Here is a 22,450-nt window from a genome sequence, read left to right on the forward strand (position 1 = left end):
CACCACGTCGTCCAGCAGGTGCTGTGTGATGCGATTGAGGACAATGCGGGCCATGACTTTTCCAGCAGCATTCAGCAGCGAGATTCCCCTATGGTTATCGCATGCTGCTCTGTCTTCCTTGTGCTTGTAAAGATGAATGATGTTGGCGTCCTTAAAGTCCTGCGGCACCGATCCCTCCTTCCAGAACATTTGCATCAGTTCTGTCAGTTTGGCTGTGGCTTAAATAGATTATGTACACGAATTGAATGTACATTATACATGTGTATAAATTGATGTTAAATCAGATGGGGTATATGATGATAAGGACATAATCTTCCTAAGAAACTGTTGGTTGATTCGGCTTCCTAGGCCGAGCACGGGTCAGGTTCGGCTACCCAGCGGGCTTGGGCTATGTCATTCACCAAGAGGGGTGTGTCTGGTTGTGTTTCTGGATATTTGGCGCCAGCAAAATCCTTTTGGATAGATTGTGATTATAAAGAATGAAAATCCGGTATGAAATTAACATATTCACCAAATAGCATGTTTACCTGTTTCATTTTCAACAGGAAAACCCTGAAGCTGTGCGCCGGGTGCAAGCTGACCCGCTACTGCAGCCGTGACTGTCAGAAACAACACTGGTCTGTCGGACACAAGAAGTGCTGTGGTCATGACGCGTACACTGGCGGTCGCGAGCAAGCCGACTCCTTCACACACATGGCGTATGAAAAAGTTAATTTTACTGTGCCCACCCACATCTTAGAAGATATACAACAAAACTTTATGCGCCTGTAACGACAAAGCACAAATCATGAAGCATTTTAGCTCTCAATGCCGCTACAGTCATATAAAATCTTGTACAAAGTAACTGAGTAGCCAAAATAGCGATTTCTCACTACGGATATGATTCTGGTGTCTTGTAGAAATGATGTAGTCCAAAAGGTCATACCATTGCTTCATGTATCTTATAGAAAGAAGCAATCATCTTGAGTCGAATTCTTAGAAAAAAATCAGCACTACACATTCACATACTCGTGTAGTGAAAGTATGAAAATAAGAAGATGCCACAGCAACTACAAAGTATTGCACGGAAATCTTCAAAAAGAGACACTTGTCAATTTTTCCTGTACAACTGTAATCACGTATTTTGGTCTTGTGGTTTTAGTAGTTTAATTTGGTTTGTCATATAGAAGAAAAGTTTAAACAAGTTACATTCGGAATGTGACAAAGCAGCCACCCATTTTATTTCGTATCTTTTAGATCAATAATAATTAGACTGTTGCAATGTAATTGTCATGGATACGTTTCATTTTCTTCATCAATTATGCTTCGTTTTGATAAAAGTAACATTCTACTGATCAGTGTGTTAAGTGATGTGATGAGAATGTTTTAAGGTAATGAAGCGTTAAGTTATCTGCTATTATTCCAGATGAATAAACACAACAAGAAGAAAAGTGATCATGAACAAGGCTTGTGAAGCTTCTATAGATTTGTGTATAAGTGTAAATGAATATCATGACCACAACAGGAGGTATCAAAACCAGAAGTTCCGCTGCAGTACAGTAAAAAGCCGCTAGGACGACCATTATGACTTGACTATTGTTTTCCAAACACCCTTCCACCTACCAAATAAGGTCCATCCGAGCAAGAGACACGCAAACAGACGACGTCGAAAACATAACCATCGTGGCAAAGGCAATAAGCACAGTCCACCTATACCTTTTCAGGAGACACACAAATTAAACTGCTAAAATAGCCACCAATCTAGCCTGTGTGTACAAAATCTCTCGATGGTTGAGTTTAATGACCCCCTCCCCTCGTAGGGCGGTGGCAATTGTAGGACTGGTCGCTAGGGGCGCGATTTTAGCCAGGCTAGCCACCATTTCGCTTCCAGAAAGAAAATCAATGCCTTTAGCACAGCGCTGTTCCGTGTTACATCGCTAGTTCACAGATATCCGTAGGGTAACCTATATCTGTTCATTTTAAACAAGGTATTTGGTGATATAAAGCCGACGGACGGTGGTTTTAAAATTAGATCGCATGCTATCGATCGCAAGAAATACAGAACCATACGCGAATGATAGCATAGTTACCCTGACATACTTGTGCATGCATTATAAAAACACGACTTGCGTATGAAAATATATCAAATTCCTGGGGAACATGTACAAAGAAAAAACAGCCTATCAGTATCAATTTTCTATATCGTTGCGTTCTCATCTCAATCCAGAGTCTCAGTCACGTGACAATAGCTCACGTGACGCGTGGAATGTGGTTCTAACAAAATGGCAGAAAATGCGAACAAAGCTCTGCTGTATGCTACAGAGAATGACTCACTTGAAGGCGTTAAAGCGGCATTGGAAGCTGGTAAGTCGAACCAAGTATTTACCTATTGTAGGAAGTTTGCTTCCGATGACAATCTGTGTGTATCTGTGATCTACGGTAGAAATAAAACCTCGTCAGTAGTATCCTGGAGTTCACAACTTTACATTAGTCATTGTCTCCTAGACTCTACCAGGCTTCGTGGATCGGTGGTCTAATTGTAGAAATTGGAAAAATAGAATCTATAGTACGCTAGGGGAGTTAGCCGGCCAGAAGAGTACGTTTCCTCACCACGAGGTGGTGAGGATAATGATTCTACCGATCCACGGAGCCTGGTAGAGGCTAATTGTCTCCGCCGAGGCCATTTCCATACTTCTATCTCATGAAAGGCGTCGGTTTATAGGCAACATCCGCACCGACTTTATAGACCTGGACTCAATTATTTTGTTATTTTCTTGCCTCAAATCCCCCTCCCCCCTAACTGAGTGCCCCAACGCACGCGGCTGTTAGCATCTGTACACAGTGCATGACTATGCGTATGCGGTTCTCTCCTACCGGTACCAAGTAGCATTTGCTATAGCTAATACCTACATTAATATTTATTCTAACCGCATTGTTTTATTTCAGAAGTACGTTTTACATTTTACCGTAGCTTCAAATGTTTTCGCTCGGAGTTGGGTTTGAAAACAGGGCTTTCGAACAGGAGGAATATTGAAATGCAAATTAGAAATAGATATTTGCATACAGTACATGAGTGACACCTTTTGATCTTTTAGGTGTTATGCAGAAATATGGTCTCTAATTGACAAGGAAAGCCCAGTATGACGCTGTGGGTGACTTAGCTTATGATCACTACTTATGTTCTAGTGATTCGTGCATATTTGATGGAGTTTCTTTTGTTGATTCTCCAAACAGAGGGCTAGGAATTTAGAATAAGTATCATAACCTCCTTGCAGGATAGAGGGTTGTTTTCGCAAGCGGGTCCACTGTGCTTGTTCCATGAGTTTACAATCATTAGGAGTTGCATGGAAAAGGGAAGACAATCACACACGCTTTCTATCGATATACTGTAAATGCATTTAAGTTCTCGGGGATTTAATTTCGCGGTAGCGGGAAAAAGGTCTTTTCGCGGTGGACTTAAGTTCGCGGTTACACTATAGACTGCAGTCTAATGCCACAATAGAAAAATGTTCGCGGTAAAGTGGTCACCGCGAAGACCGAGAATATTAATCCACCGCGAACATTTCTGCATTTACAGTATACGTTGAAATTGATATAGAAACGGCAACGTAAGTATGGTCTACCAAATTTGATATTCACGTGCCGAGTTTATATTGTGCTCATCAAGTAGTGACCAGTGGTGGTCGGTAATGTGATCGCCGCTTTGACTCTTTTTTTAAACTCCTTTTGCAAATTCATATTAACGTCCTGAAATTTCACATTTGTAACTAATCCTTACTAAATCACGGATCATCAAACGCAGGTGCAGACATTGACTACGAAGAGCCGGCCAGCAATGCCACACTCATTGGCACAGCGCTGTTCATAGCTTGTGACCTGGGGCATGTGGACATTGTGAGGCTACTGCTCCGCAAGGGGGCGTCTTTGGTGAAGAGAACGTTTAGTGCGTTCACCCCCCTCCATGGCGCAGCGTTCGAAGGTAAATTAATCAAATCAAATTCCTGTAAATAAAGAGATGCCACTCGCTATAAACTAGAAATACATACAACTCTTATTGCCGTGCAGGCTAGGACATGCAAGTGCTAGACTAAATACTAGGGCTGAAAAAACAAAACGGTGATTGAAATAATCTATTAGATATTCTCGACGTATGGCAAGGAATACCACTAAAGAAGACCAACGTTTGCTTGATACTATACATTTTTATTCACTTAGGATTCACCGCAGAACAAGGCTCATGGAGCCACTCAAGCGTTTTGGGTTACAATACTGTATTGTGAAGAAAGATGTCTGTTAACTTTGACTTAAACAGTTTCAAATTGTACATCGGAAGCTTATTCCATAGCGATATAGTTCTAGGAAAGATGAATTTTGTTCTTGTGTCGCAAATCCAACCCAGGGCGGACAGAAATAGTGGACTTACTGGTGCAGTATGGTGCAACAGTAGACGTACTGGACTGGTACCAGAACACACCACTCATGACCGCTTGTGTTAACAACCATGTCGACACGGTTCGGCGACTGATCGAGCTTGGTGCAAGGCCTGATTTGGACGACGGTCATATAGCACAGAGGCAAGTATCACATTCTTCAATCAGAAATATGAACGATGGTTTCTTATGTAGACGAACTGGACTCAAGTACACATGTATCTTTCAGTGTGTGTGCTTGTGTGTGTGAGAGAGTTGTGTTTGTGTGTGCGTGCGTGTTAGGTGTGTGTATGTGCGTGAGGTGTGTGTGTGTGCGCGTGTAAGGTGTGTACATGAGTGATTGTGAGGTGTGTATGAGTTTACGTGCTTATATTGAAAATATGGTATAGCGCCGTGAGCATGGTGCATGTTTTGAAATTCCCGTTGTACTTTAAATGCATATTTTGTTATCTCATGGCCTAGCTGTTCCCTAATTGAGTCACATCTTCCTCTAGCTTAAGGGTAGAAGTCGCCGAAAATCGGTGTTCTGTGGAAGAGAGTTATAACCTAATAGAGGTGGCGAAGAAGACCAAGCTGTTGAGATGCTGCAACCCTAAGTGTGGGAAACCAAGCTACAGGTAGGTCTTTCTGATGACTGTTCCATGGTTAATTTTTTCACCAGCGTTTTGTTTTCCTATCTGCAACTGGCTTTTGGGTATATGTTAGCTAAGTGGGGTGCTAATATAAGCGCGTTATATTGAGTGCGGCGCCAAGTTACGTCGTTTTCTCATTTGATTTGTTATTGATCGTCAGAGAAAGGTATGTGATGGCAAGAACATACAATTCCGTGTATTTCTGTATTTCTACAGTTCTTTGTAGTCTGAAAAAGTAAATCGAAAGACTTCTTAATTCGACGCAGTTCATGAATAGCTTGTTTGTCTTCTACAGGAAAACCCTGAAGCTGTGTGGCCGGTGCAAGCTGACCCGCTACTGCAGCCGTGACTGTCAGAAACAACACTGGTCTGTCGGACACAAGAAGTGCTGTGGGCATGACGTGTACTCTTATGAGCAAACTGACCCGTACGAAAGGATAGTTATGTCGTTGACAAAACTCGCTTTAGAAGACGAATAACAAACATGACTTTTATTTTTACTATATTTTACATGTTTAAATCAAGTCAACGGCGGCAGGAAATAGCTTGTCATTCTGCACAGCAATATTAAATGTACTACAAAGCAATTGGACGTTGTCAACTCATAAGATACAGTTTTAGTGACCTTGTTTAGGTTATCTAAAAAGAAAAAGTAAGTAAACGGGCTGTAAGTGTATATGTCCCAGCCGGATTTTTAGAAATGAGACTGAATACTTCACATGTACATGATCATACTTTGTTTTTAGAGGTGCGAATCACATGAAGTACGAATAAAGAATGAAGATGTAACAGACGCTGGTTGTATTGGTGGTATCATCTATTTCCTCACTAATGTGAAATAGAAAAATCGTCAGAATTGATTTTTTTAAAATTCTTTGAAACTGTCAGTTTGGCAAACAGCGTAATAAAGTCATTTTATGCAGGTGCACATTGCTTAGAAATCTTGCATTCAATAATGAAATTCTATTCGCGAGGAACGATATTTGTTCTTCAGAGTAATAATGATTATCATAATATCACCCTTTGGAACAGTCCATTTTAATGCTTTCTTTCACCAATTACATTCTTGGTAGGTTAGAAGAAAGTAGGGATCAGATTCACTCCTTAAAGAAAGAGGTAACAGTCAATACCCAGAAAGGTATCATTTGCAGGCAAATACATAATGTTTACCTTGATATGACCTAGCTTAACAAACTACTATTTATCATTACTAAAAAGCCCCTTTGCCATGCCATAATATAGCAATAATATACGTAGAGTACTACGCTGACTAAGAGTATTAAAACAACTTGCAAAATGAATAGGAGCCCAGGTTATTGCAGTGAGTTATTTCTTCATATTTAAAGCACACAACAACAAGAGAAACATACACGCGTTTAACGTTACATGTGCAATACTAGAGTTTGCTTTCTAAAATATTACTCCGTATGTAGACACCGTGTTAACACCGTATTTACAAAATCAAGCAATTTAGTATAAAACTGCATGGCCATTTGGACAACATTGTTTTCTGCAAATACACCAGAATCATGTCCTTAGTGAGAATGCTTATGGTTTGGTAACATGCAGCTTGTTATTTTGTGCTACATTTGATATGGTACATAGCGGCATCGTGTGATCAATAACGCCCAGAAAGGAATGCTCAGTCATTTCGTGTCGTCGTTGACTTGAATTGAATTGAAGACCGACGTCATTATATTTTGAAAGGAGTCGGGTCGCTCGCCAGTGTACGCGTCATGCCCACAGCACTTCTTGTGTCCGACAGACCAGTGTTGTTTCTGACAGTCACGGCTGCAGTAGCGGGTCAGCTTGCACCGGCCACACAGCTTCAGGGTTCCGGTCTTCCTGTAGCAGGTACAAAAGGATGGTGTAGAGCAAAGTTTGTCACGATCCGTTTATAGACTACTAGAGTTGTATTAATCTACTTCTTCTACTTCTACATAGAAGTAATAAGTAATCTAGACCAAGTACTACTTTCTTTGTATTGATAACAATTAAACATGCGGCAGGTGGATGGCAAAGGGCTGTAAAAATACTGGTGTAGACATCACACAATAGAAGCCAGTTAATTGCGCACCGGATAATCGCACACTTCTGTTAATTGCACGAAATTCCCAAATCCTGTGGTAGTGCGGTCCAGCTTAATGACTTCTCTTTGTTGCATCATTCGGATAATTGTACGAAATACAGTGGCAAGTGGGGTGTGCAATTAACTGGCTTCTATTGTAATAACAAATCTCACCTATATCCTGGTTTGCCACATTTTGGGTTGCAGCATCTCAACAGCTTGGTCTTCCTTGCCTCTTCTACTATCCTCAAACTCTCTTCTTCACAATCATGTAGGCTTCCGGTCTCTCTCAGGTCAGGGTTTGCTCCAAGTTTAAGTAGTAGCCGAACTGTGTCCACATGGTCGAAGATACATGCATGAACGAGCGGTGTGTCCTGCCTGTTGTCCCGTATGTCTAATGTTGCTCCATGTTGCACCAGCAATTCCACCACTTCTGTCTCTCCTGAGTTGGATTTGCGATACAAGAAGTACATGTTAGCATGACAAAAAATGTTTACCTCGCAAAGTACTGGGTAAAGTAAAAACGAATTGACAAATGTACTTTTTGTGCCCAAGGAAATCTGATAAACGGCTTTTAAAGTTTTCTCACCGCAAAAGGCTACACATAGGGGTAATAAGCAGAACTGTTGTTGGAAGCTCTGACGAAGGCGTCTGAGAGACATCGCATCGAAACGTAAACAATGTAAGTACCTGCTCGTTGTGTAAAAATAATTCTCCTATATTCTACCAACCTGATGTTTTGGGGGCCTTAAAAGTTGTTCAGTTCCCTTGTATCACGGGTCTGTAGTTTCTTTTTTCCGCTGTCGTCTTTTCTTAGTACTCAATTCATCGACAAAAAATCGTTTTGAATCCACTCACCGTAGAACGCTGCTGCATGAAGAGGAGACTGCGACATTGCGGCTCTCTTCGCCACGAACGCCCCCTCGCGGAGCAGCAGTTTCACCATGTCGACATGTCCCTTGGAACAGGCGATGAACAATGCTGAGCCAGTGCTTGCCTTGTCGCCGTATCGTAGATCGTAGTCAATGTCTGCACCTGCGTTTGGTGACCTACAAGGGGCATGTTGACATCGTGAAGCTGCTGCTCCGCAAGGGGGCGTCTGTGTCGAAGAGAACCAGAAGTTCATTTGCTCCTCTTCATGGAGCAGCGACCGAAGGTACTATACTACTAGTAGTATGTTGATTCAAAACAAATGCTTGTCTGTATATCGACGGCAACGTTACATCTTGTTTTCTAGTGTCGTAACACACAATCATAAGATACTGTATGTACAGAAATTGCAAAGTATATTGAGAACTAAAGCCTTTACTATAAAAGTGCTAAACGTAACTGAAAGCGTTCTATGAACAAAGGTTCATTAGGTAAAAGAAATCACATTATCTATCAGATGTCGGCGCTGTGTTGTGTCTGTTCGTGTTACTTTACATACTCACTCACCGCCAAAACCTAGCTTCGATTCCCGGCGTAGAAACCACTAAAACACTGCGGGAGAGTAGAAACAGTCTCCTGGCTCCCGGGATCCGACTCCAGGCCGGCCAGTTCACAACCCAACACCATCACCACTGCACCCAAAGGTCCGGACTGTTTTGGCGCAGTGCCGATGGTTTGGATAAGCTGGCGGGCCCGGGTTCGATTCTCGGGGGTTGGAGACTGTTTCTACTCACCCCTATCGTTTCAGATATTCACGTGAACATTTGATGTCACACGTTTTCTTGAAAGTCGAGATGTATTTCCCGTTTCTCTTAACTAGGAAAGACAGAAGTGGTGGACTTGCTGGTGCAGCATGGTGCAACATTAGACATACGGGACGGCTTCCAGAACACTCCGCTCATGAGAGCCTGTAACTACAACCATGTCGACACAGTTCGGCGGCTGATTGAGCTGGGAGCAAGACCTGATTTAACTGGTGGTCAGTTACAGGGCATGAGGTAAGCTTTGCATTCTTTGAGAACATACATTTAGCACGGACGATCGTTTGAGATTTCTTATGAAGACAAACTTTCAAATAAAGTCGGATTGAGTTGCTTGGCTATGCTCTTTCTGTTTTCAGTAAGTGAGTGTGTGTGTGATTGTGTGTGTCTGTGTGTGCGTCTGTTTGATTGTGTGTGTGTGTGTCCGAATGTGCGTGTGTGTGTGTTTGTGCATGTGTGGTGCATGTTTTATACTGCACCGATCCACAGACAAGAACCTAAATGTCATGAAACCATGCCTTATTTGAAATGTTCTTGGCCTAGTTCCCTAAACGAGTGAAATCTTCCACTAGGTACTACAAGCCGGGGACAGAAATCGGAAAAGGTGAAAATGAGGAGAGTTTGAAGCTGGTAGAAGAGGCGAGGAAGTCCAAGCTGTTGAGATGCTGCAACCCTACGTGTGGCAAACCAGGATACAGGTAGGTTTTGCTAATGATGTTTTCACCGTTGAAATACTTTTCCATCCTATTGTATGTATAAATGTTTTTATAAACGCAAACAGTGGGTAATAGGATATTTTCTTCTAAATTCATACAAGTCTACGAAACTAAATTGAAAAACTTTTCTGAACTAGTACTGTGCACAGTCACTGAATAGCTTTTGTACCTTTCTCACATTCTACAGGTCAACTGGAACCCTGAAGCTGTGTGCCGGGTGCAAGCTGACCCGCTACTGCGTGTGTATCCGTAATTGTGATTACGCTTCCTAGAAACGTCGTCAGATTAGTTATTTTCTGACTTATACATGGGCAAATGACGTTTATAGTATACTGTACCCACTTGCCTGGACTCTATTTGTTTTGCTTTTCTTGTCTCAAATCTCACCCCAGCACACTATCCATCGGAACAATGAATGATTTAGATTTTCTAACATCTGTGCAGATTTATGCACAGTACAGTACGTGTTTTTGTCCAAGTATTTACAGTTGCGTTAACTTTAGTCATCTAGTGGTTCAAATCCCGTTTTCAAATCTAACTCTGAGAGAAAACGTTTATTACAAGCAAGGTCCTTGCTACAAGTCGATATTTTCTGCTGTAAACCGAAAACGTAAACAACGCGTGTAATGGAAAACAACACGTACTACATTGTGTTTGAACAAGGAGGTTATATAACCTCCTTGGTTTGAAATATCCTATGTTTTACAAGCACAGTGTCTACATAATTTTTCAGTTTTCAGCAAAAACTGCAGTGTATGTTTTAGCTTCTGAGAGTTGAATTTGAAAAGAAGGTTTTTGGAGTTGTAGACGAATATTCAGATGTTAATTAACAGAAAAGGACTTGCACACAAGTGCGAAGTACAATGCGCTGGCCACACCTTTTGATCTTTTCCGTGCTATGCAGACAGATTTGCATACGAGCTGGACTGAACCCTTTATCATTTGATCATAGTAAACGGCAGTGATAACAATTCCCTGTAGTCTCATACAGAAATTGACTGGTCAAGTTTTGTGTAAGCAAGTAAATTTTGTGGATGACATCCTCCAAACTTAGTGAGAGAGGGGAAAAACTCGGCCCATATGTGAAGATCTACTCTCAAGCCAAGGCGGAGGTTCGGCTCCAGCTTTTTTTTATCAATATGTTTTTGGCGCTTTTTGTTTGATGTTTTGTTTTGTAACGTCTTATTCATGTCCGCAAGGCAAACGGACATGGAGAAAACATTACCTGCAAGCAGATCCTACGGTAGCGAATATCAAAAGCTGGAAAAGGACTGTAGCTGGACTGGCCAATGCACAGTCTTATTATCAAATCAGCTTTAGATGCTGTCTTATGCTACCGTAGGATCTGCTTTGAGTTTTAAGATAAAACGGACTTAGAAAGCATGACAAAAATGCATAAAACACGCCCAAAAGCCGTAGCCGTGCTTGGAGAGTTGTAGTATTGAAAATCGCACCCCAAATACTATTTGTCTTCCTTTTTATATAAAATCATATTGGTTCTCATTTTATTTGCTAAATCATATATCAACTCTGACGCAGGTGCAGACGTTGACTTTGAGCACCCTGACAACTTTGCCCCGAGCATGGGCAATGGCACGGCATTGATCATTGCCTCCATGCTGGGGGACGTGGATATAGTGAGACTGCTGCTCCGCAAGGGGGCGTCTGTTATGAAGAGAATGGTGGGTGGCTTAACTCCGCTTCATGCAGCCGCGTTCAAAGGTAAGCTGATCTAAAGAAATGTCACTAGTCTAGAACTCGACCAACGCATGTCCATAACTCATAATATCAAACCTTTCTAGGTTCCAGTGCAGTAACATATCAACTACATGTAGTCGCCAGGGGTCTTAAAATCTAACCACTTCAATGTTTTTTTAGTTGTTCACATTCACGTAACGGACATTCTCAATTATAATGGTTTTGGGCATGTATGGATAAACCCGAGGTTATATCATGTTGATATGCTAACCGACCAATTACGACTCCGTTTACATGATATATACAAGAATGGCATTCTTCTATCCAGAATAACTCAAAACTTTCCAGTTATTCTACGTTAAAGGAAAGATACGGACAAAAGAAGTATCTCTCGAATGTACACAGTTTTTAACTTCGTAGAGCAATTACAAAGATCTGTAGTTACAAACTAAACATAGAAGCCGGAAGATATACTAAAAATCCGCGTGACCAGAGGTTTTGTCCATTCTGCCCAAACGGGATCGAAGATGAACGACACTTTGTTATGGATTGTTCTCGATATAATGATAAACGCACAGAGCTGTTCACATTACTTTCCGCTTGCTATAAAAAATTTGCTACTCTCTGTTCGATAGATAAACTCAACTACATTCTGGGAGGCGATAATCCTCATTGTGTACAAATAGGCAAATATATCCACGAATGACCGTAGAACCAATAGTGTAAATGACATGCTAGACCCTATTTGTTGATGTATCCATACCTATAGATATCCACATATGTGTGTTTAGTTGTACTGTAAGTAGTTTTTTTTTATACATGTAACGTTAGACCTTACGAAAGTCGCTGTACTTTTGACGTGTCAAGAAAGATTATATTATATAAACACACGGACACATGCTACCGAAAACAATTTACTTTCTTGGTATGTCAGAATTCTGAGTCGTATAGCAAGGACATGAAAACACGATACAATGTATTTATTTACACGTCGTGTTTACATTGAATATTACTTCGTAGAAGGTAACGTTACACTTTTTTGTGTTGCAAATCCAACCCAGGGCAGACAGAAGTGGTGGAAGTGTTGGTGCAGCATGGTGCAACATTAGACATACGGGACGGCTTCCAGGACACCCCACTCATTCTGGCATGTCACAGCAAACATGTCGAAACAGTTCGGCGACTGATTGAGCTCGGAGCAAGACCTGATTTGACCGACGGTGGTACAGGCAGGAAGTAAGTGTCACATCCTTCCATCTAGCCTGGTTACCAAACCCCAGCCCGATCTCAAGTATCTATCGTGCAGGGGTCTGGCCGGATGGGATAGGAACTCTTCTCAATTTTGCACCTTATAGTGGGCAAAAAACTCCACCAATAGAACAACACAGGATCAGCAGGAGGTAATTACACCCCTGCCATGATTGGTTAAAGACCCCCAACTGTACTTTTTGAATCCATAACGTAGCTGATTCGCTACTGTGATAGCCTGCTGACCAACTGTGGTGTGTTGTAGCTGGCTACCTGTGGTGAGAGTGGTCATCAATCCTAGGTTCTCCTCCCACTGATCAACGGGCCTTCGAGAACCTTTCTACAGCCATGTTGCCAGACCCCATCACGAAAGATATATCTTGAGGTTGGGGTATGGAATCCAGGCTACCTTCCATCAGGAGATAGATATTGAACGTGATCTCCAAGCAGCTCCTACGGTAGCATAAGATAGTATCAAAAGCTGCCAGAGGAGTGAAGCTGACATAGGAGTGTGTTTGGCTATTCGGAGGCTGATGACTCCCTTTGGCATGGCCAGCTGTACTCCTTATACCCCTGTCACATTATCCACGATCTTCGGGCGCATCGATGAAAGATCGGCCATATTTAAGATCGACAGAGGGTTGCGCATATTTTTTGCACCTGACAACCGTCCCTGTCACATATAAACCATACTTTGTACTTTGTACAATTGTTGTGCAATTAAGTTATAATTATAAGCGAGGCTCGGGCGAATACCGCAGAATCGTCATCCGATCGATTTTCACCTTTTATTATATGTGTGCATCCACTGCATTGTGCACGTTTTATTCTTTGCCGCGATCCGCAAGCAAGAATCCTGATGTCATGAAAATGTATATCGATGGGAACGTTACAGACCATGCATGTACATGTTTGTTGTGTATTTGATATATGTATCTTATCTGGTGGCCTTGTTCCCTAAATGAGTCATATCTTCTCATAGCTTGGGGATAGCAGCCGGAAACCCGACCAGTGACGAGAGTATCAAGCTGATGCAAGAGGCTATAGAGTCCAAGCTGTTGAGATGCTGCAACCCTAAGTGTGGCAAACCAGGCTACAGGTAGGCTTTGCTGGTGATAGCTTGACTGTTTTCCGAGATAAATGCTTTATTTTCACTTTCTAAGAAGACAGTGGTTACCATACTAGTACTTTGTCATCCATCCTATGTACAGACATTGTCTTATTTTTGCGTGCAAAGATCAGTTGAAAAGTTTCTGATACATTGTTCCTGAATAGCTGATGTGCGTGATATGTTTTCTACAGGAAGAACCTGAAGCGGTGTTCTCAGTGCAAGCTGACCCGCTACTGCAGCCGTGACTGTCAGATACAACACTGGACTGTCGGACACAAGAAGTGCTGTGGGCAAGATACGTACACTGAAGATCGTGCTTCAAAAATGCTTTGGTCGTTGGTAAACAACATCCACCAAAAACCCGTTGAAAATGTGGTTAGGTCAATGATAAACCTCTTCGACGAATATTTGGAAGCGAATAAATGTTGAGTAGAAATGCCTCTACATCCGTAACAGATATACATCTACATCTAACGTTACATCTATACTTTATTGGGCAAAGCCTCCTTCAGCAATAGTAAGTAAAACATGCGTTGCGTGAACCTAACTTGGGACAGTTAGCTATTTCTTAGTATAGATCGATTTTGCGTTGTTCTCTTTATCAGTATGGAAAACAATGTGCCAAGTTTTTTTTTTTATAGACGCATACGTAAGGTCCAAAAGGGCCAATTCTATATGATCTTGTTCGATTTACTTTGCACGGCCACGTTAAACGGATCATACGACGTATAGATGCTATCCGCGTGCGCATCATTATTTTTTTTGTTCGATTATGATAAACCTAGTAGACATAACATGGTCTTAAAGAAAGTGAACGCACTGAGGGCTAGACTATACGTCAAGGAGTCGGATTTTTACGAAGCAAACTTAGCACCGCACATGCATATGGTTCAAAAAGAAAACGTATGCACATGCACATGGTTCAAAAAACAAACTTAGCACTGCATATGCACATGATTCAAAAAACAAACTTAGCACTGCACATGCACATGGTTTACAAAGCAAACTTAGCACTGCACATGTACATGCACATGGATCACAAAGCAAACTTAGCACTGCACATGTACATGATTCATTATTGTGTACATTTGAGTATCTTAGTTTTCAGAGGTACGGATCACATTAAGTATGGAAGTAAGAAGATATAACAGAAACTGGCTTATTGCAAGTATCATTTACTTGCTAACGTTAACCATTATGAAAAAAAATGTCCGTCAAGGATATGACACCCATTTATGTCTGATTACAAGTTTTTACTGTTGTTAAAAACATCATTATTGTAACCTCCGGTTTGTTTAGATGCTTATACTATAGTACGGCAAACACGCAATGATGTTCTATACTGTCACGAAGTCCCATGATAATCTGATTTCTGGTTTTACACAGCCAGACCTACAGATGACAGTTACTGATGACTCATCAACTTTGTGTCGTGCACGTGGTTATTAGTTATATTACCCATTTAATTAAACATTTTACCATAGACTACTGTGTGACTCTGATGATGACTGTATGTAGTAAGTACTTTTTGGCTGATAAATAGTTTTGGCTCATCTCTAAGCATCCCTGTTTTCTTTCTTTGAAACTGTCAGCTTTCTTTGAAACTGTCAATTTCACAAGTAGCAAAGTAAAGACCTTTTATGCTGTTACTTAATCCTTGGAAATCATAACATCAGTTTTCAGTGTCCTATTAACTGGGTAACAGTCCTACCGAAACAAAGAATTCTTTTGGCAAGGAAACCAGAGTCATAACAATGACAATAAAGTTTATTGCATACTCATGACACGTTTGGGCTAAATGCAGTCAGTTTGATACAAAAGGTAGTAAATGAAAAATTATACATATACTATAGTTTACATGCTTCTTCTCTCTTCTTAAAGCTTGTGTAGACGAACTTACAGAGATTTTCCAGTATAGCGGGATGATCTACATGTGTAGCATTAACGAATGGAGTGCGCATATCCTTGTACAGTGAACATTCTAGGACAAAGTGTACTTCGTTTTCTAAATGCATGTGGCTTTATCGCAAAATATACATAGTCTATCATTAGGAGGAGTTCGGTTATACACAAGAAAACGACCCCCCCCTATTGTACGTACACTTTTGATTACGCTAGTTCACCGTTATCGCGGGTTACCTGTATTCATTAATATATCAAAATCAAACAGTTTCAAATGTTGGGAAAGCATTGGATATAGGTTTCCTTCGGATAAACGTGAACTAAAGCTAGCATTGCATGTATTACGTACTCTCAAAGCTCCTCCTTCTGACAAATCTCGACTTCTTTAAAATATTCGTCACATCTAGCCTGATTAAATCGCGCTCATAGCGGCCCGCCCAACATGTACATCTGCCGGCCATCGTGCAGTCTGTGTGCTTACCAACACTACATTCACATGTCGTCAAGGTAGAAGAAGGTAGCAATCTCTACGCCCAACCCCTGCTTGTAGAGTTATCGTTTTACAACGTTCCATAAAAGATAGCAACTAAGCGCAATGAGCACGCGCTCCACGCCCCATAATGATAACAATGTTTTTGCATAGTTGTCACAAAAAGCAGGACTTGTATAGGAAAATATAAATAATAAAGGACAAACAAACTTCTGGTCTCTTTTCCCGAACCTTTATGTTCTCATTCCACTTGTGCGACCATGGCTCACGTGACAAAACAACAGATCACGTGACAAGACGATAGTTCACGTGACAAGACAAATTCTTCCCATGGTTCTTCAGTTCAAACTCAGACAGAACGCGCGCAAGGTGTCGACAAAAGTGGTTCTTTAGAACGATATGGAGGAAAGGGCAAATGAACTTCTGTTGTATGCTGCTGAGAACGGATCGCTTGAAGGAGTTAAAACAGCCTTGAAAGCAGGTAAGCACACATCGCATCAATTATTTCCTAATATAAAGTAACATAGACTTGTGATGTTCAATCAGGCATCGAACAAAATAAAATTTGATAGGAATTTTAATTCCGAAATTATGGCAATGATATTTGGTGGAATCATGCGTTACGTAGTCAGTTTCTCCACCAAGGTTATATCCACGCTCCCCAGGGCGTAAGATAGTTTAATAAAAGAGATTTTTAAGAAACCTCAATGGTTTATACAATGTATATAGAATTTGTAGCTTTGAATCTTCGACGCAGACAAACAGAACTTTTGATAGGCTAGCATTTGTGCACACACAGTGCGCGAATAGTTACCGTCAATTCCTTTTAGTACTGTTATTCTATTCTACATGTGTTATTTTCCTGTTTATCTTTTTACAACAGATATAGAAATACAGTTTTCGATCCGAGTTAAATCTGAAAATCTAATCAGGATATCGTCTGACTAAAATCACTCTCCTAGTGGGGGGGGGGTCAAAAAGCCAAGCCAGCGAGAGATTGACAATGTGTAAAGACCGGCTACAAGGAATAGGACCCATAGATTATTCAAATGTAAATTAGTTGTCTTGGAATTGTACACAAGTGTGAAATGAATTGAGCTTTTCCGTGTTACTAGTAACTGTTATACAGACGATTTGCATACGAACTCGGCTTAAAAGAATAGTCTAAAACGAATGCTGTGCGCCACTATACCCTTTGTTATATCGTACAGTGGCATCACAGCATTACTGCGAACACAAGTTTATGTATACGTAGTCGTTTCTTATTGGGGTAGGTACTCTTGAGAAATACATGAATGAGACATCAAAGTCTTGGATTAAAGGCACGATTATGTGGCGAAGGTATGGGTTCATGGAACTCTAGTTTAAAATGTGATACTTTGTGAAAGTAGAGCTGACTTGAGTGTCTTGAGTGTGCCGTCACCATGTCTTGTTATTATATGATGCGATAAAAAGTAGAGTTTTTGGATTTTCTTGAAAAAGCTTATCAAAGACTGTGCAACCATATAATATTTTTTATTTCACCAAACGCATATAGGTGCGAACATTGACTGTGACCAGCCGGACGACAGCGATATAATAAGGAGTGGCACACCATTGTATCATGCGTCTTTCAATGGACATGTAGACATCGTGAAACTGCTGCTCCGCAAGGGGGCGTCTGTGGCGAAGAGGACCAGGTTCTCGTTTGCTCCCCTCCATTCAGCAGCGACGGAGGTAGGTCAATTCATTCATTTATTCAATAACCGTAACCAAGAAGGTCATATTTTAATGTTATTTGTCTGCCATTTGGTATTATTTGTCTGTCGTGATATGATATTTGCTATACGTACGCGTAGCTTCAGGGATGATTTACATACTTAGATACTTATTGTGCAAATCATGATCAGGTTCAAATCTTAAGGAGAAAAAGCATAAATCACTCGAAAAGGTTAACACTCTTTGGTGAAAGTATGAAGTCGTGGAACTCTAGTTCAAAACAAATGCAAATACATGTACCGTCTATTTCATTGTGTATTACTTCGAGGAAGGATTACACATATGGTTGATGAGTATTTCTTGTGTCACAAAACCAACACAGGACGGACAGAAGTGGTGGACTTGCTGGTGCAGCATGGTGCAACGTTGGACATACGGGACGCCTGGCAGTATACACCACTCATGTGCGCCTCTATGTACAAACACGTCGACACAGTTCGGCGGCTGATAGAGTTAGGGGCAAGGGCGGATCTGACTGACGGTCCCGGCCGTTCCCTGGTAGCACAGAGGTACGTGCCATGAGGATGTAGACCGGCTTCAACTTTCAATTACTTGCTGGACTTGTGTTTCTTTCAATGTTTGTATGTGTGCGTGTGCGCGAACTCGTGGGTACGTGTGTGTGCATATTAGACTCTGACTTGCATTTTCAGCAAATGCTCATTTGCATATTCGTGACTGGACAGATGCGGCCGCAACCATTCCGATTCACAGTCATGATCATCAGTCAAAAATTATGTATGACTAAAAGCATTTTTTCTGTCAAGACCGTATATCCTACATAAAACACACACATATACGCATATTGCAATCATGAGTGTATTGAAATTGATGTTAATATCTCCCGGCAAAACTAATCATGTATTCCACTAGGTACTGCGAGTTGGGGATGGAAATCGGAAGACATGGAAGTGAAGAGTGTTTGAAGCTCTTAGAAAATGCAAGGAAGTCCAAACTGCTGAGATGCTGTAACCCTAAGTGTGGCAAGCAAGGCTACAGGTAAATAGACAATTTTAAAGTGCATTTTCGCGCTGTAACGCTAACGTTACCTGCAAAAATAATTCTACGATTGCGATGCTATTTTGTACATGGGTTGATGTTGTTGTGCAGGTTTCATTCTGGGCACTGCAGCTGGACCCCTTGTTTCGATGTTTTTGGCTCTAGGTATAATGCGGTCACAATTTTGTGTGATAGGTGGATTAACGTGTAAAGAACAAGTAATCTAGGTTAGGCCCCATAGCAGCTTGCTCAGGGACTGCAGGGGCATTTTTGTTAAACTATTTCAAGGCATGTAGGGGAAGAAAGTAATTGCGGAATTTATGTTATTTGGAATGCAGGTGGCTTAAATAGATATGTACACGAATTAAATGTACATTGTGTGTTGGATGTCCATCGTCACTTCGATGATGACTTCAATGGCGTCTCTGGTGCGACCGAAGGCCGAGGCGCATATGCGTCCGCATGTCGGGCACACGACAGCGGTGCTGGGGATGGGTCTTCCCTCCTTCTCTTTCTCCTTCCTGTCTTGTCGTTTCTTCTGTATTTCATTTAGTCTGTTGTTTTCAAAGTTTTGTACTCCCTGATGGACATCATGACGCCATGCGCATCTGTCCATTGCAGTAGTCTCCCATTCCCGGTGTGGAATGCTGCATGCGGGGAGGAACGACTTCAGTGAGTCCTTGTAGCGCTTGTAAGGACGTCCGACTTTTCTCGTGCCGGAAGCAAGCTCACAGTAGAACACTGTCTTCGGGAGTCGTGATTCGTCCATGCGCACCACATGGCCAGCCCATCTCAGCTGAGCTTTCATGATGAGCGCTTCAATGCCCATCATGTTTGCTCGACGGAGCACTTCTGTGTTGGGAACCTTGTCTGTCCAGGAGATACCCATAATTCTGCGCAGGCAGCGGAGGTGAAATCTGTCCAGAGCTTTCAGCTGCTTTTTGTACAGTGTCCAGGTTTCACAGCTGTAGAGTAGCGCTGTGATAACAACTGCTTTGTAGACTGCCAGCTTTGTCTGAAGTCTGATGCCACGTTCACCCCACAGCCGCTTCCAGAGCCTACCAAAGGAGGAGCCGGCTTTCGCAATCCTGTTGGACACTTCCTTGTCTGTACTGCAGGATGAGGTCAGTGTACTTCCCAGGTAGGTAAAGCTCTCTACACTGTTTAGCTCTGTTCCTTCTATCATGATGTGAGGAGCTGCTAGTGACACTCCTGGCGCAGGTTGAAGCATCACTTCTGTCTTCTTCAGGCTAATTGTTAGCCCGAAGGCTTTACTGGCTGTTGACAGGCAGTTAGCGAGCTCTTGCAGATCCGGTTCGCTGAGAGCAGCAAGGGCGCAGTCATCTGCAAAGAGAAAGTCTCTCACCAGGGCCTCCAGCACCTTGGTTTTTGCTTTGAGACGCCGTAGATCAAAGACCCGCCCATCGCATCTGTAGCGGATGGTTATCCCGGCATCTGTCGCAGAGAGTGCCTTGAACAGCATGGTGGCAAACATGAGGCTGAAAAGAGTGGGTGCCATAACACAGCCCTGTTTTACTCCATTCGTGATAGGGAATGAGTCAGATACTGTGCCGTTTCCCACAGCACGGGCCATCATCCCATCGTGGAATGACCTGATGATGCTGACAAACTTTGGGGGACAGCCCAGTTTGCCCAGTTTGGACAGGATTGACCACAGGCCCTCTCGGCTGACTGTGTCGAAGTCCACAAACATGATGTACAGGTTTTAATTTTGTTCGCGACACTTTTCCTGGATTTGGCGAAGTGTAAATACCATGTCTATGGTTCCTCTGTTACTTCTGCAGCCGCACTGGCTTTCTGACACCACGTCGTCCAGCAGGTGCTGTGTGATGCGATTGAGGACAATGCGGGCCATGACTTTTCCAGCAGCATTCAGCAGCGAGATTCCCCTATGGTTATCGCATGCTGCTCTGTCTTCCTTGTGCTTGTAAAGATGAATGATGTTGGCGTCCTTAAAGTCCTGCGGCACCGATCCCTCCTTCCAGAACATTTGCATCAGTTCTGTCAGTTTGGCTGTGGCTTAAATAGATTATGTACACGAATTGAATGTACATTATACATGTGTATAAATTGATGTTAAATCAGATGGGGTATATGATGATAAGGACATAATCTTCCTAAGAAACTGTTGGTTGATTCGGCTTCCTAGGCCGAGCACGGGTCAGGTTCGGCTACCCAGCGGGCTTGGGCTATGTCATTCACCAAGAGGGGTGTGTCTGGTTGTGTTTCTGGATATTTGGCGCCAGCAAAATCCTTTTGGATAGATTGTGATTATAAAGAATGAAAATCCGGTATGAAATTAACATATTCACCAAATAGCATGTTTACCTGTTTCATTTTCAACAGGAAAACCCTGAAGCTGTGCGCCGGGTGCAAGCTGACCCGCTACTGCAGCCGTGACTGTCAGAAACAACACTGGTCTGTCGGACACAAGAAGTGCTGTGGTCATGACGCGTACACTGGCGGTCGCGAGCAAGCCGACTCCTTCACACACATGGCGTATGAAAAAGTTAATTTTACTGTGCCCACCCACATCTTAGAAGATATACAACAAAACTTTATGCGCCTGTAACGACAAAGCACAAATCATGAAGCATTTTAGCTCTCAATGCCGCTACAGTCATATAAAATCTTGTACAAAGTAACTGAGTAGCCAAAATAGCGATTTCTCACTACGGATATGATTCTGGTGTCTTGTAGAAATGATGTAGTCCAAAAGGTCATACCATTGCTTCATGTATCTTATAGAAAGAAGCAATCATCTTGAGTCGAATTCTTAGAAAAAAATCAGCACTACACATTCACATACTCGTGTAGTGAAAGTATGAAAATAAGAAGATGCCACAGCAACTACAAAGTATTGCACGGAAATCTTCAAAAAGAGACACTTGTCAATTTTTCCTGTACAACTGTAATCACGTATTTTGGTCTTGTGGTTTTAGTAGTTTAATTTGGTTTGTCATATAGAAGAAAAGTTTAAACAAGTTACATTCGGAATGTGACAAAGCAGCCACCCATTTTATTTCGTATCTTTTAGATCAATAATAATTAGACTGTTGCAATGTAATTGTCATGGATACGTTTCATTTTCTTTATCAATTATGCTTCGTTTTGATAAAAGTAACATTCTACTGATCAGTGTGTTAAGTGATGTGATGAGAATGTTTTAAGGTAATGAAGCGTTAAGTTATCTGCTATTATTCCAGATGAATAAACACAACAAGAAGAAAAATGATCATGAACAAGGCTTGTGAAGCTTCTATAGATTTGTGTATAAGTGTAAATGAATATCATGACCACAACAGGAGGTATCAAAACCAGAAGTTCCGCTGCAGTACAGTAAAAAGCCGCTAGGACGACCATTATGACTTGACTATTGTTTTCCAAACACCCTTCCACCTACCAAATAAGGTCCGTCCGAGCAAGAGACACGCAAACAGACGACGTCGAAAACATAACCATCGTGGCAAAGGCAATAAGCACAGTCCACCTATACCTTTTCAGGAGACACACAAATTAAACTGCTTAAATAGCCACCAATCTAGCCTGTGTGTACAAAATCTCTCGATGGTTGAGTTTAATGACCCCCTCCCCTCGTAGGGCGGTGGCAATTGTAGGACTGGTCGCTAGGGGCGCGATTTTAGTCAGGCTAGCCACCATTTCGCTTCCAGAAAGAAAATCAATGCCTTTAGCACAGCGCTGTTCCGTGT

The 22,450-nt window shown here is 41.9% G+C and overlaps 3 protein-coding genes across 5 annotated transcripts; all 3 read left to right on the plus strand.

The window, feature by feature from the left end:
- Positions 1 to 2,195: 2,195 nt before the first annotated feature.
- On the plus strand, positions 2,196 to 5,835 carry LOC118419683 (ankyrin repeat and SOCS box protein 11-like). The gene is made up of 6 exons (XM_035826204.1): positions 2,196 to 2,343; positions 3,214 to 3,222; positions 3,892 to 3,958; positions 4,379 to 4,553; positions 4,904 to 5,026; positions 5,337 to 5,835. Exons 1-6 carry the CDS (start codon positions 2,272 to 2,274, stop codon positions 5,518 to 5,520), a joined length of 630 nt encoding a protein of 209 aa, XP_035682097.1. The 5' UTR covers positions 2,196 to 2,271; the 3' UTR covers positions 5,521 to 5,835.
- Positions 5,836 to 8,087: 2,252 nt separating this feature from the next.
- LOC118420164 (poly [ADP-ribose] polymerase tankyrase-2-like) lies at positions 8,088 to 9,788 on the plus strand. The gene is made up of 4 exons (XM_035826875.1): positions 8,088 to 8,265; positions 8,860 to 9,037; positions 9,373 to 9,498; positions 9,704 to 9,788. The coding sequence occupies exons 1-4, from the start codon at positions 8,088 to 8,090 to the stop codon at positions 9,786 to 9,788; spliced, it is 567 nt and encodes a 188-aa protein (XP_035682768.1).
- Positions 9,789 to 10,328: 540 nt separating this feature from the next.
- Positions 10,329 to 21,803, plus strand: LOC118419691 (poly [ADP-ribose] polymerase tankyrase-2-like). 3 transcript variants are annotated; one of them, XM_035826218.1, is made up of 5 exons: positions 10,329 to 10,628; positions 11,056 to 11,238; positions 12,276 to 12,450; positions 13,445 to 13,561; positions 13,765 to 15,128. In XM_035826218.1, the coding sequence occupies exons 2-5, from the start codon at positions 11,100 to 11,102 to the stop codon at positions 14,000 to 14,002; spliced, it is 669 nt and encodes a 222-aa protein (XP_035682111.1). In that variant the 5' UTR covers positions 10,329 to 10,628; positions 11,056 to 11,099; the 3' UTR covers positions 14,003 to 15,128. The 3 variants fall into 3 exon arrangements, with proteins under 3 accessions (XP_035682111.1, XP_035682112.1, XP_035682110.1); XM_035826219.1 differs by lacking the exons at positions 10,329 to 10,628; positions 13,765 to 15,128 and adding an exon at positions 21,087 to 21,803 and having other exon boundaries at positions 11,012 to 11,238; XM_035826217.1 differs by lacking the exon at positions 10,329 to 10,628 and having other exon boundaries at positions 11,012 to 11,238.
- Positions 21,804 to 22,450: the final 647 nt, after the last annotated feature.

This window comes from Branchiostoma floridae, chromosome 7, assembly GCF_000003815.2.
Source record: "Branchiostoma floridae strain S238N-H82 chromosome 7, Bfl_VNyyK, whole genome shotgun sequence".
NCBI lineage: Eukaryota > Metazoa > Chordata > Leptocardii > Amphioxiformes > Branchiostomatidae > Branchiostoma > Branchiostoma floridae.

Bases quoted from the DNA above. Each gene is read 5' to 3' on its own strand.
- LOC118419683 (XM_035826204.1), top strand. From the start codon at position 2,272: ATGCGAACAAAGCTCTGCTGTATGCTACAGAGAATGACTCACTTGAAG. The intron at 3,959-4,378 runs GTAAATTAATCA...AATCCAACCCAG, and splicing joins CCATGGCGCAGCGTTCGAAG to GGCGGACAGAAATAGTGGAC. The intron at 4,554-4,903 runs GCAAGTATCACA...ATCTTCCTCTAG, and splicing joins GACGGTCATATAGCACAGAG to CTTAAGGGTAGAAGTCGCCG.
- LOC118420164 (XM_035826875.1), top strand. From the start codon at position 8,088: ATGCTGAGCCAGTGCTTGCCTTGTCGCCGTATCGTAGATCGTAGTCAA. The intron at 9,038-9,372 runs GTAAGCTTTGCA...ATCTTCCACTAG, and splicing joins GGTCAGTTACAGGGCATGAG to GTACTACAAGCCGGGGACAG. The intron at 9,499-9,703 runs GTAGGTTTTGCT...CACATTCTACAG, and splicing joins TGTGGCAAACCAGGATACAG to GTCAACTGGAACCCTGAAGC.
- LOC118419691 (XM_035826218.1), top strand. From the start codon at position 11,100: ATGGGCAATGGCACGGCATTGATCATTGCCTCCATGCTGGGGGACGTG. The intron at 12,451-13,444 runs GTAAGTGTCACA...ATCTTCTCATAG, and splicing joins GACGGTGGTACAGGCAGGAA to CTTGGGGATAGCAGCCGGAA. The intron at 13,562-13,764 runs GTAGGCTTTGCT...TGTTTTCTACAG, and splicing joins TGTGGCAAACCAGGCTACAG to GAAGAACCTGAAGCGGTGTT.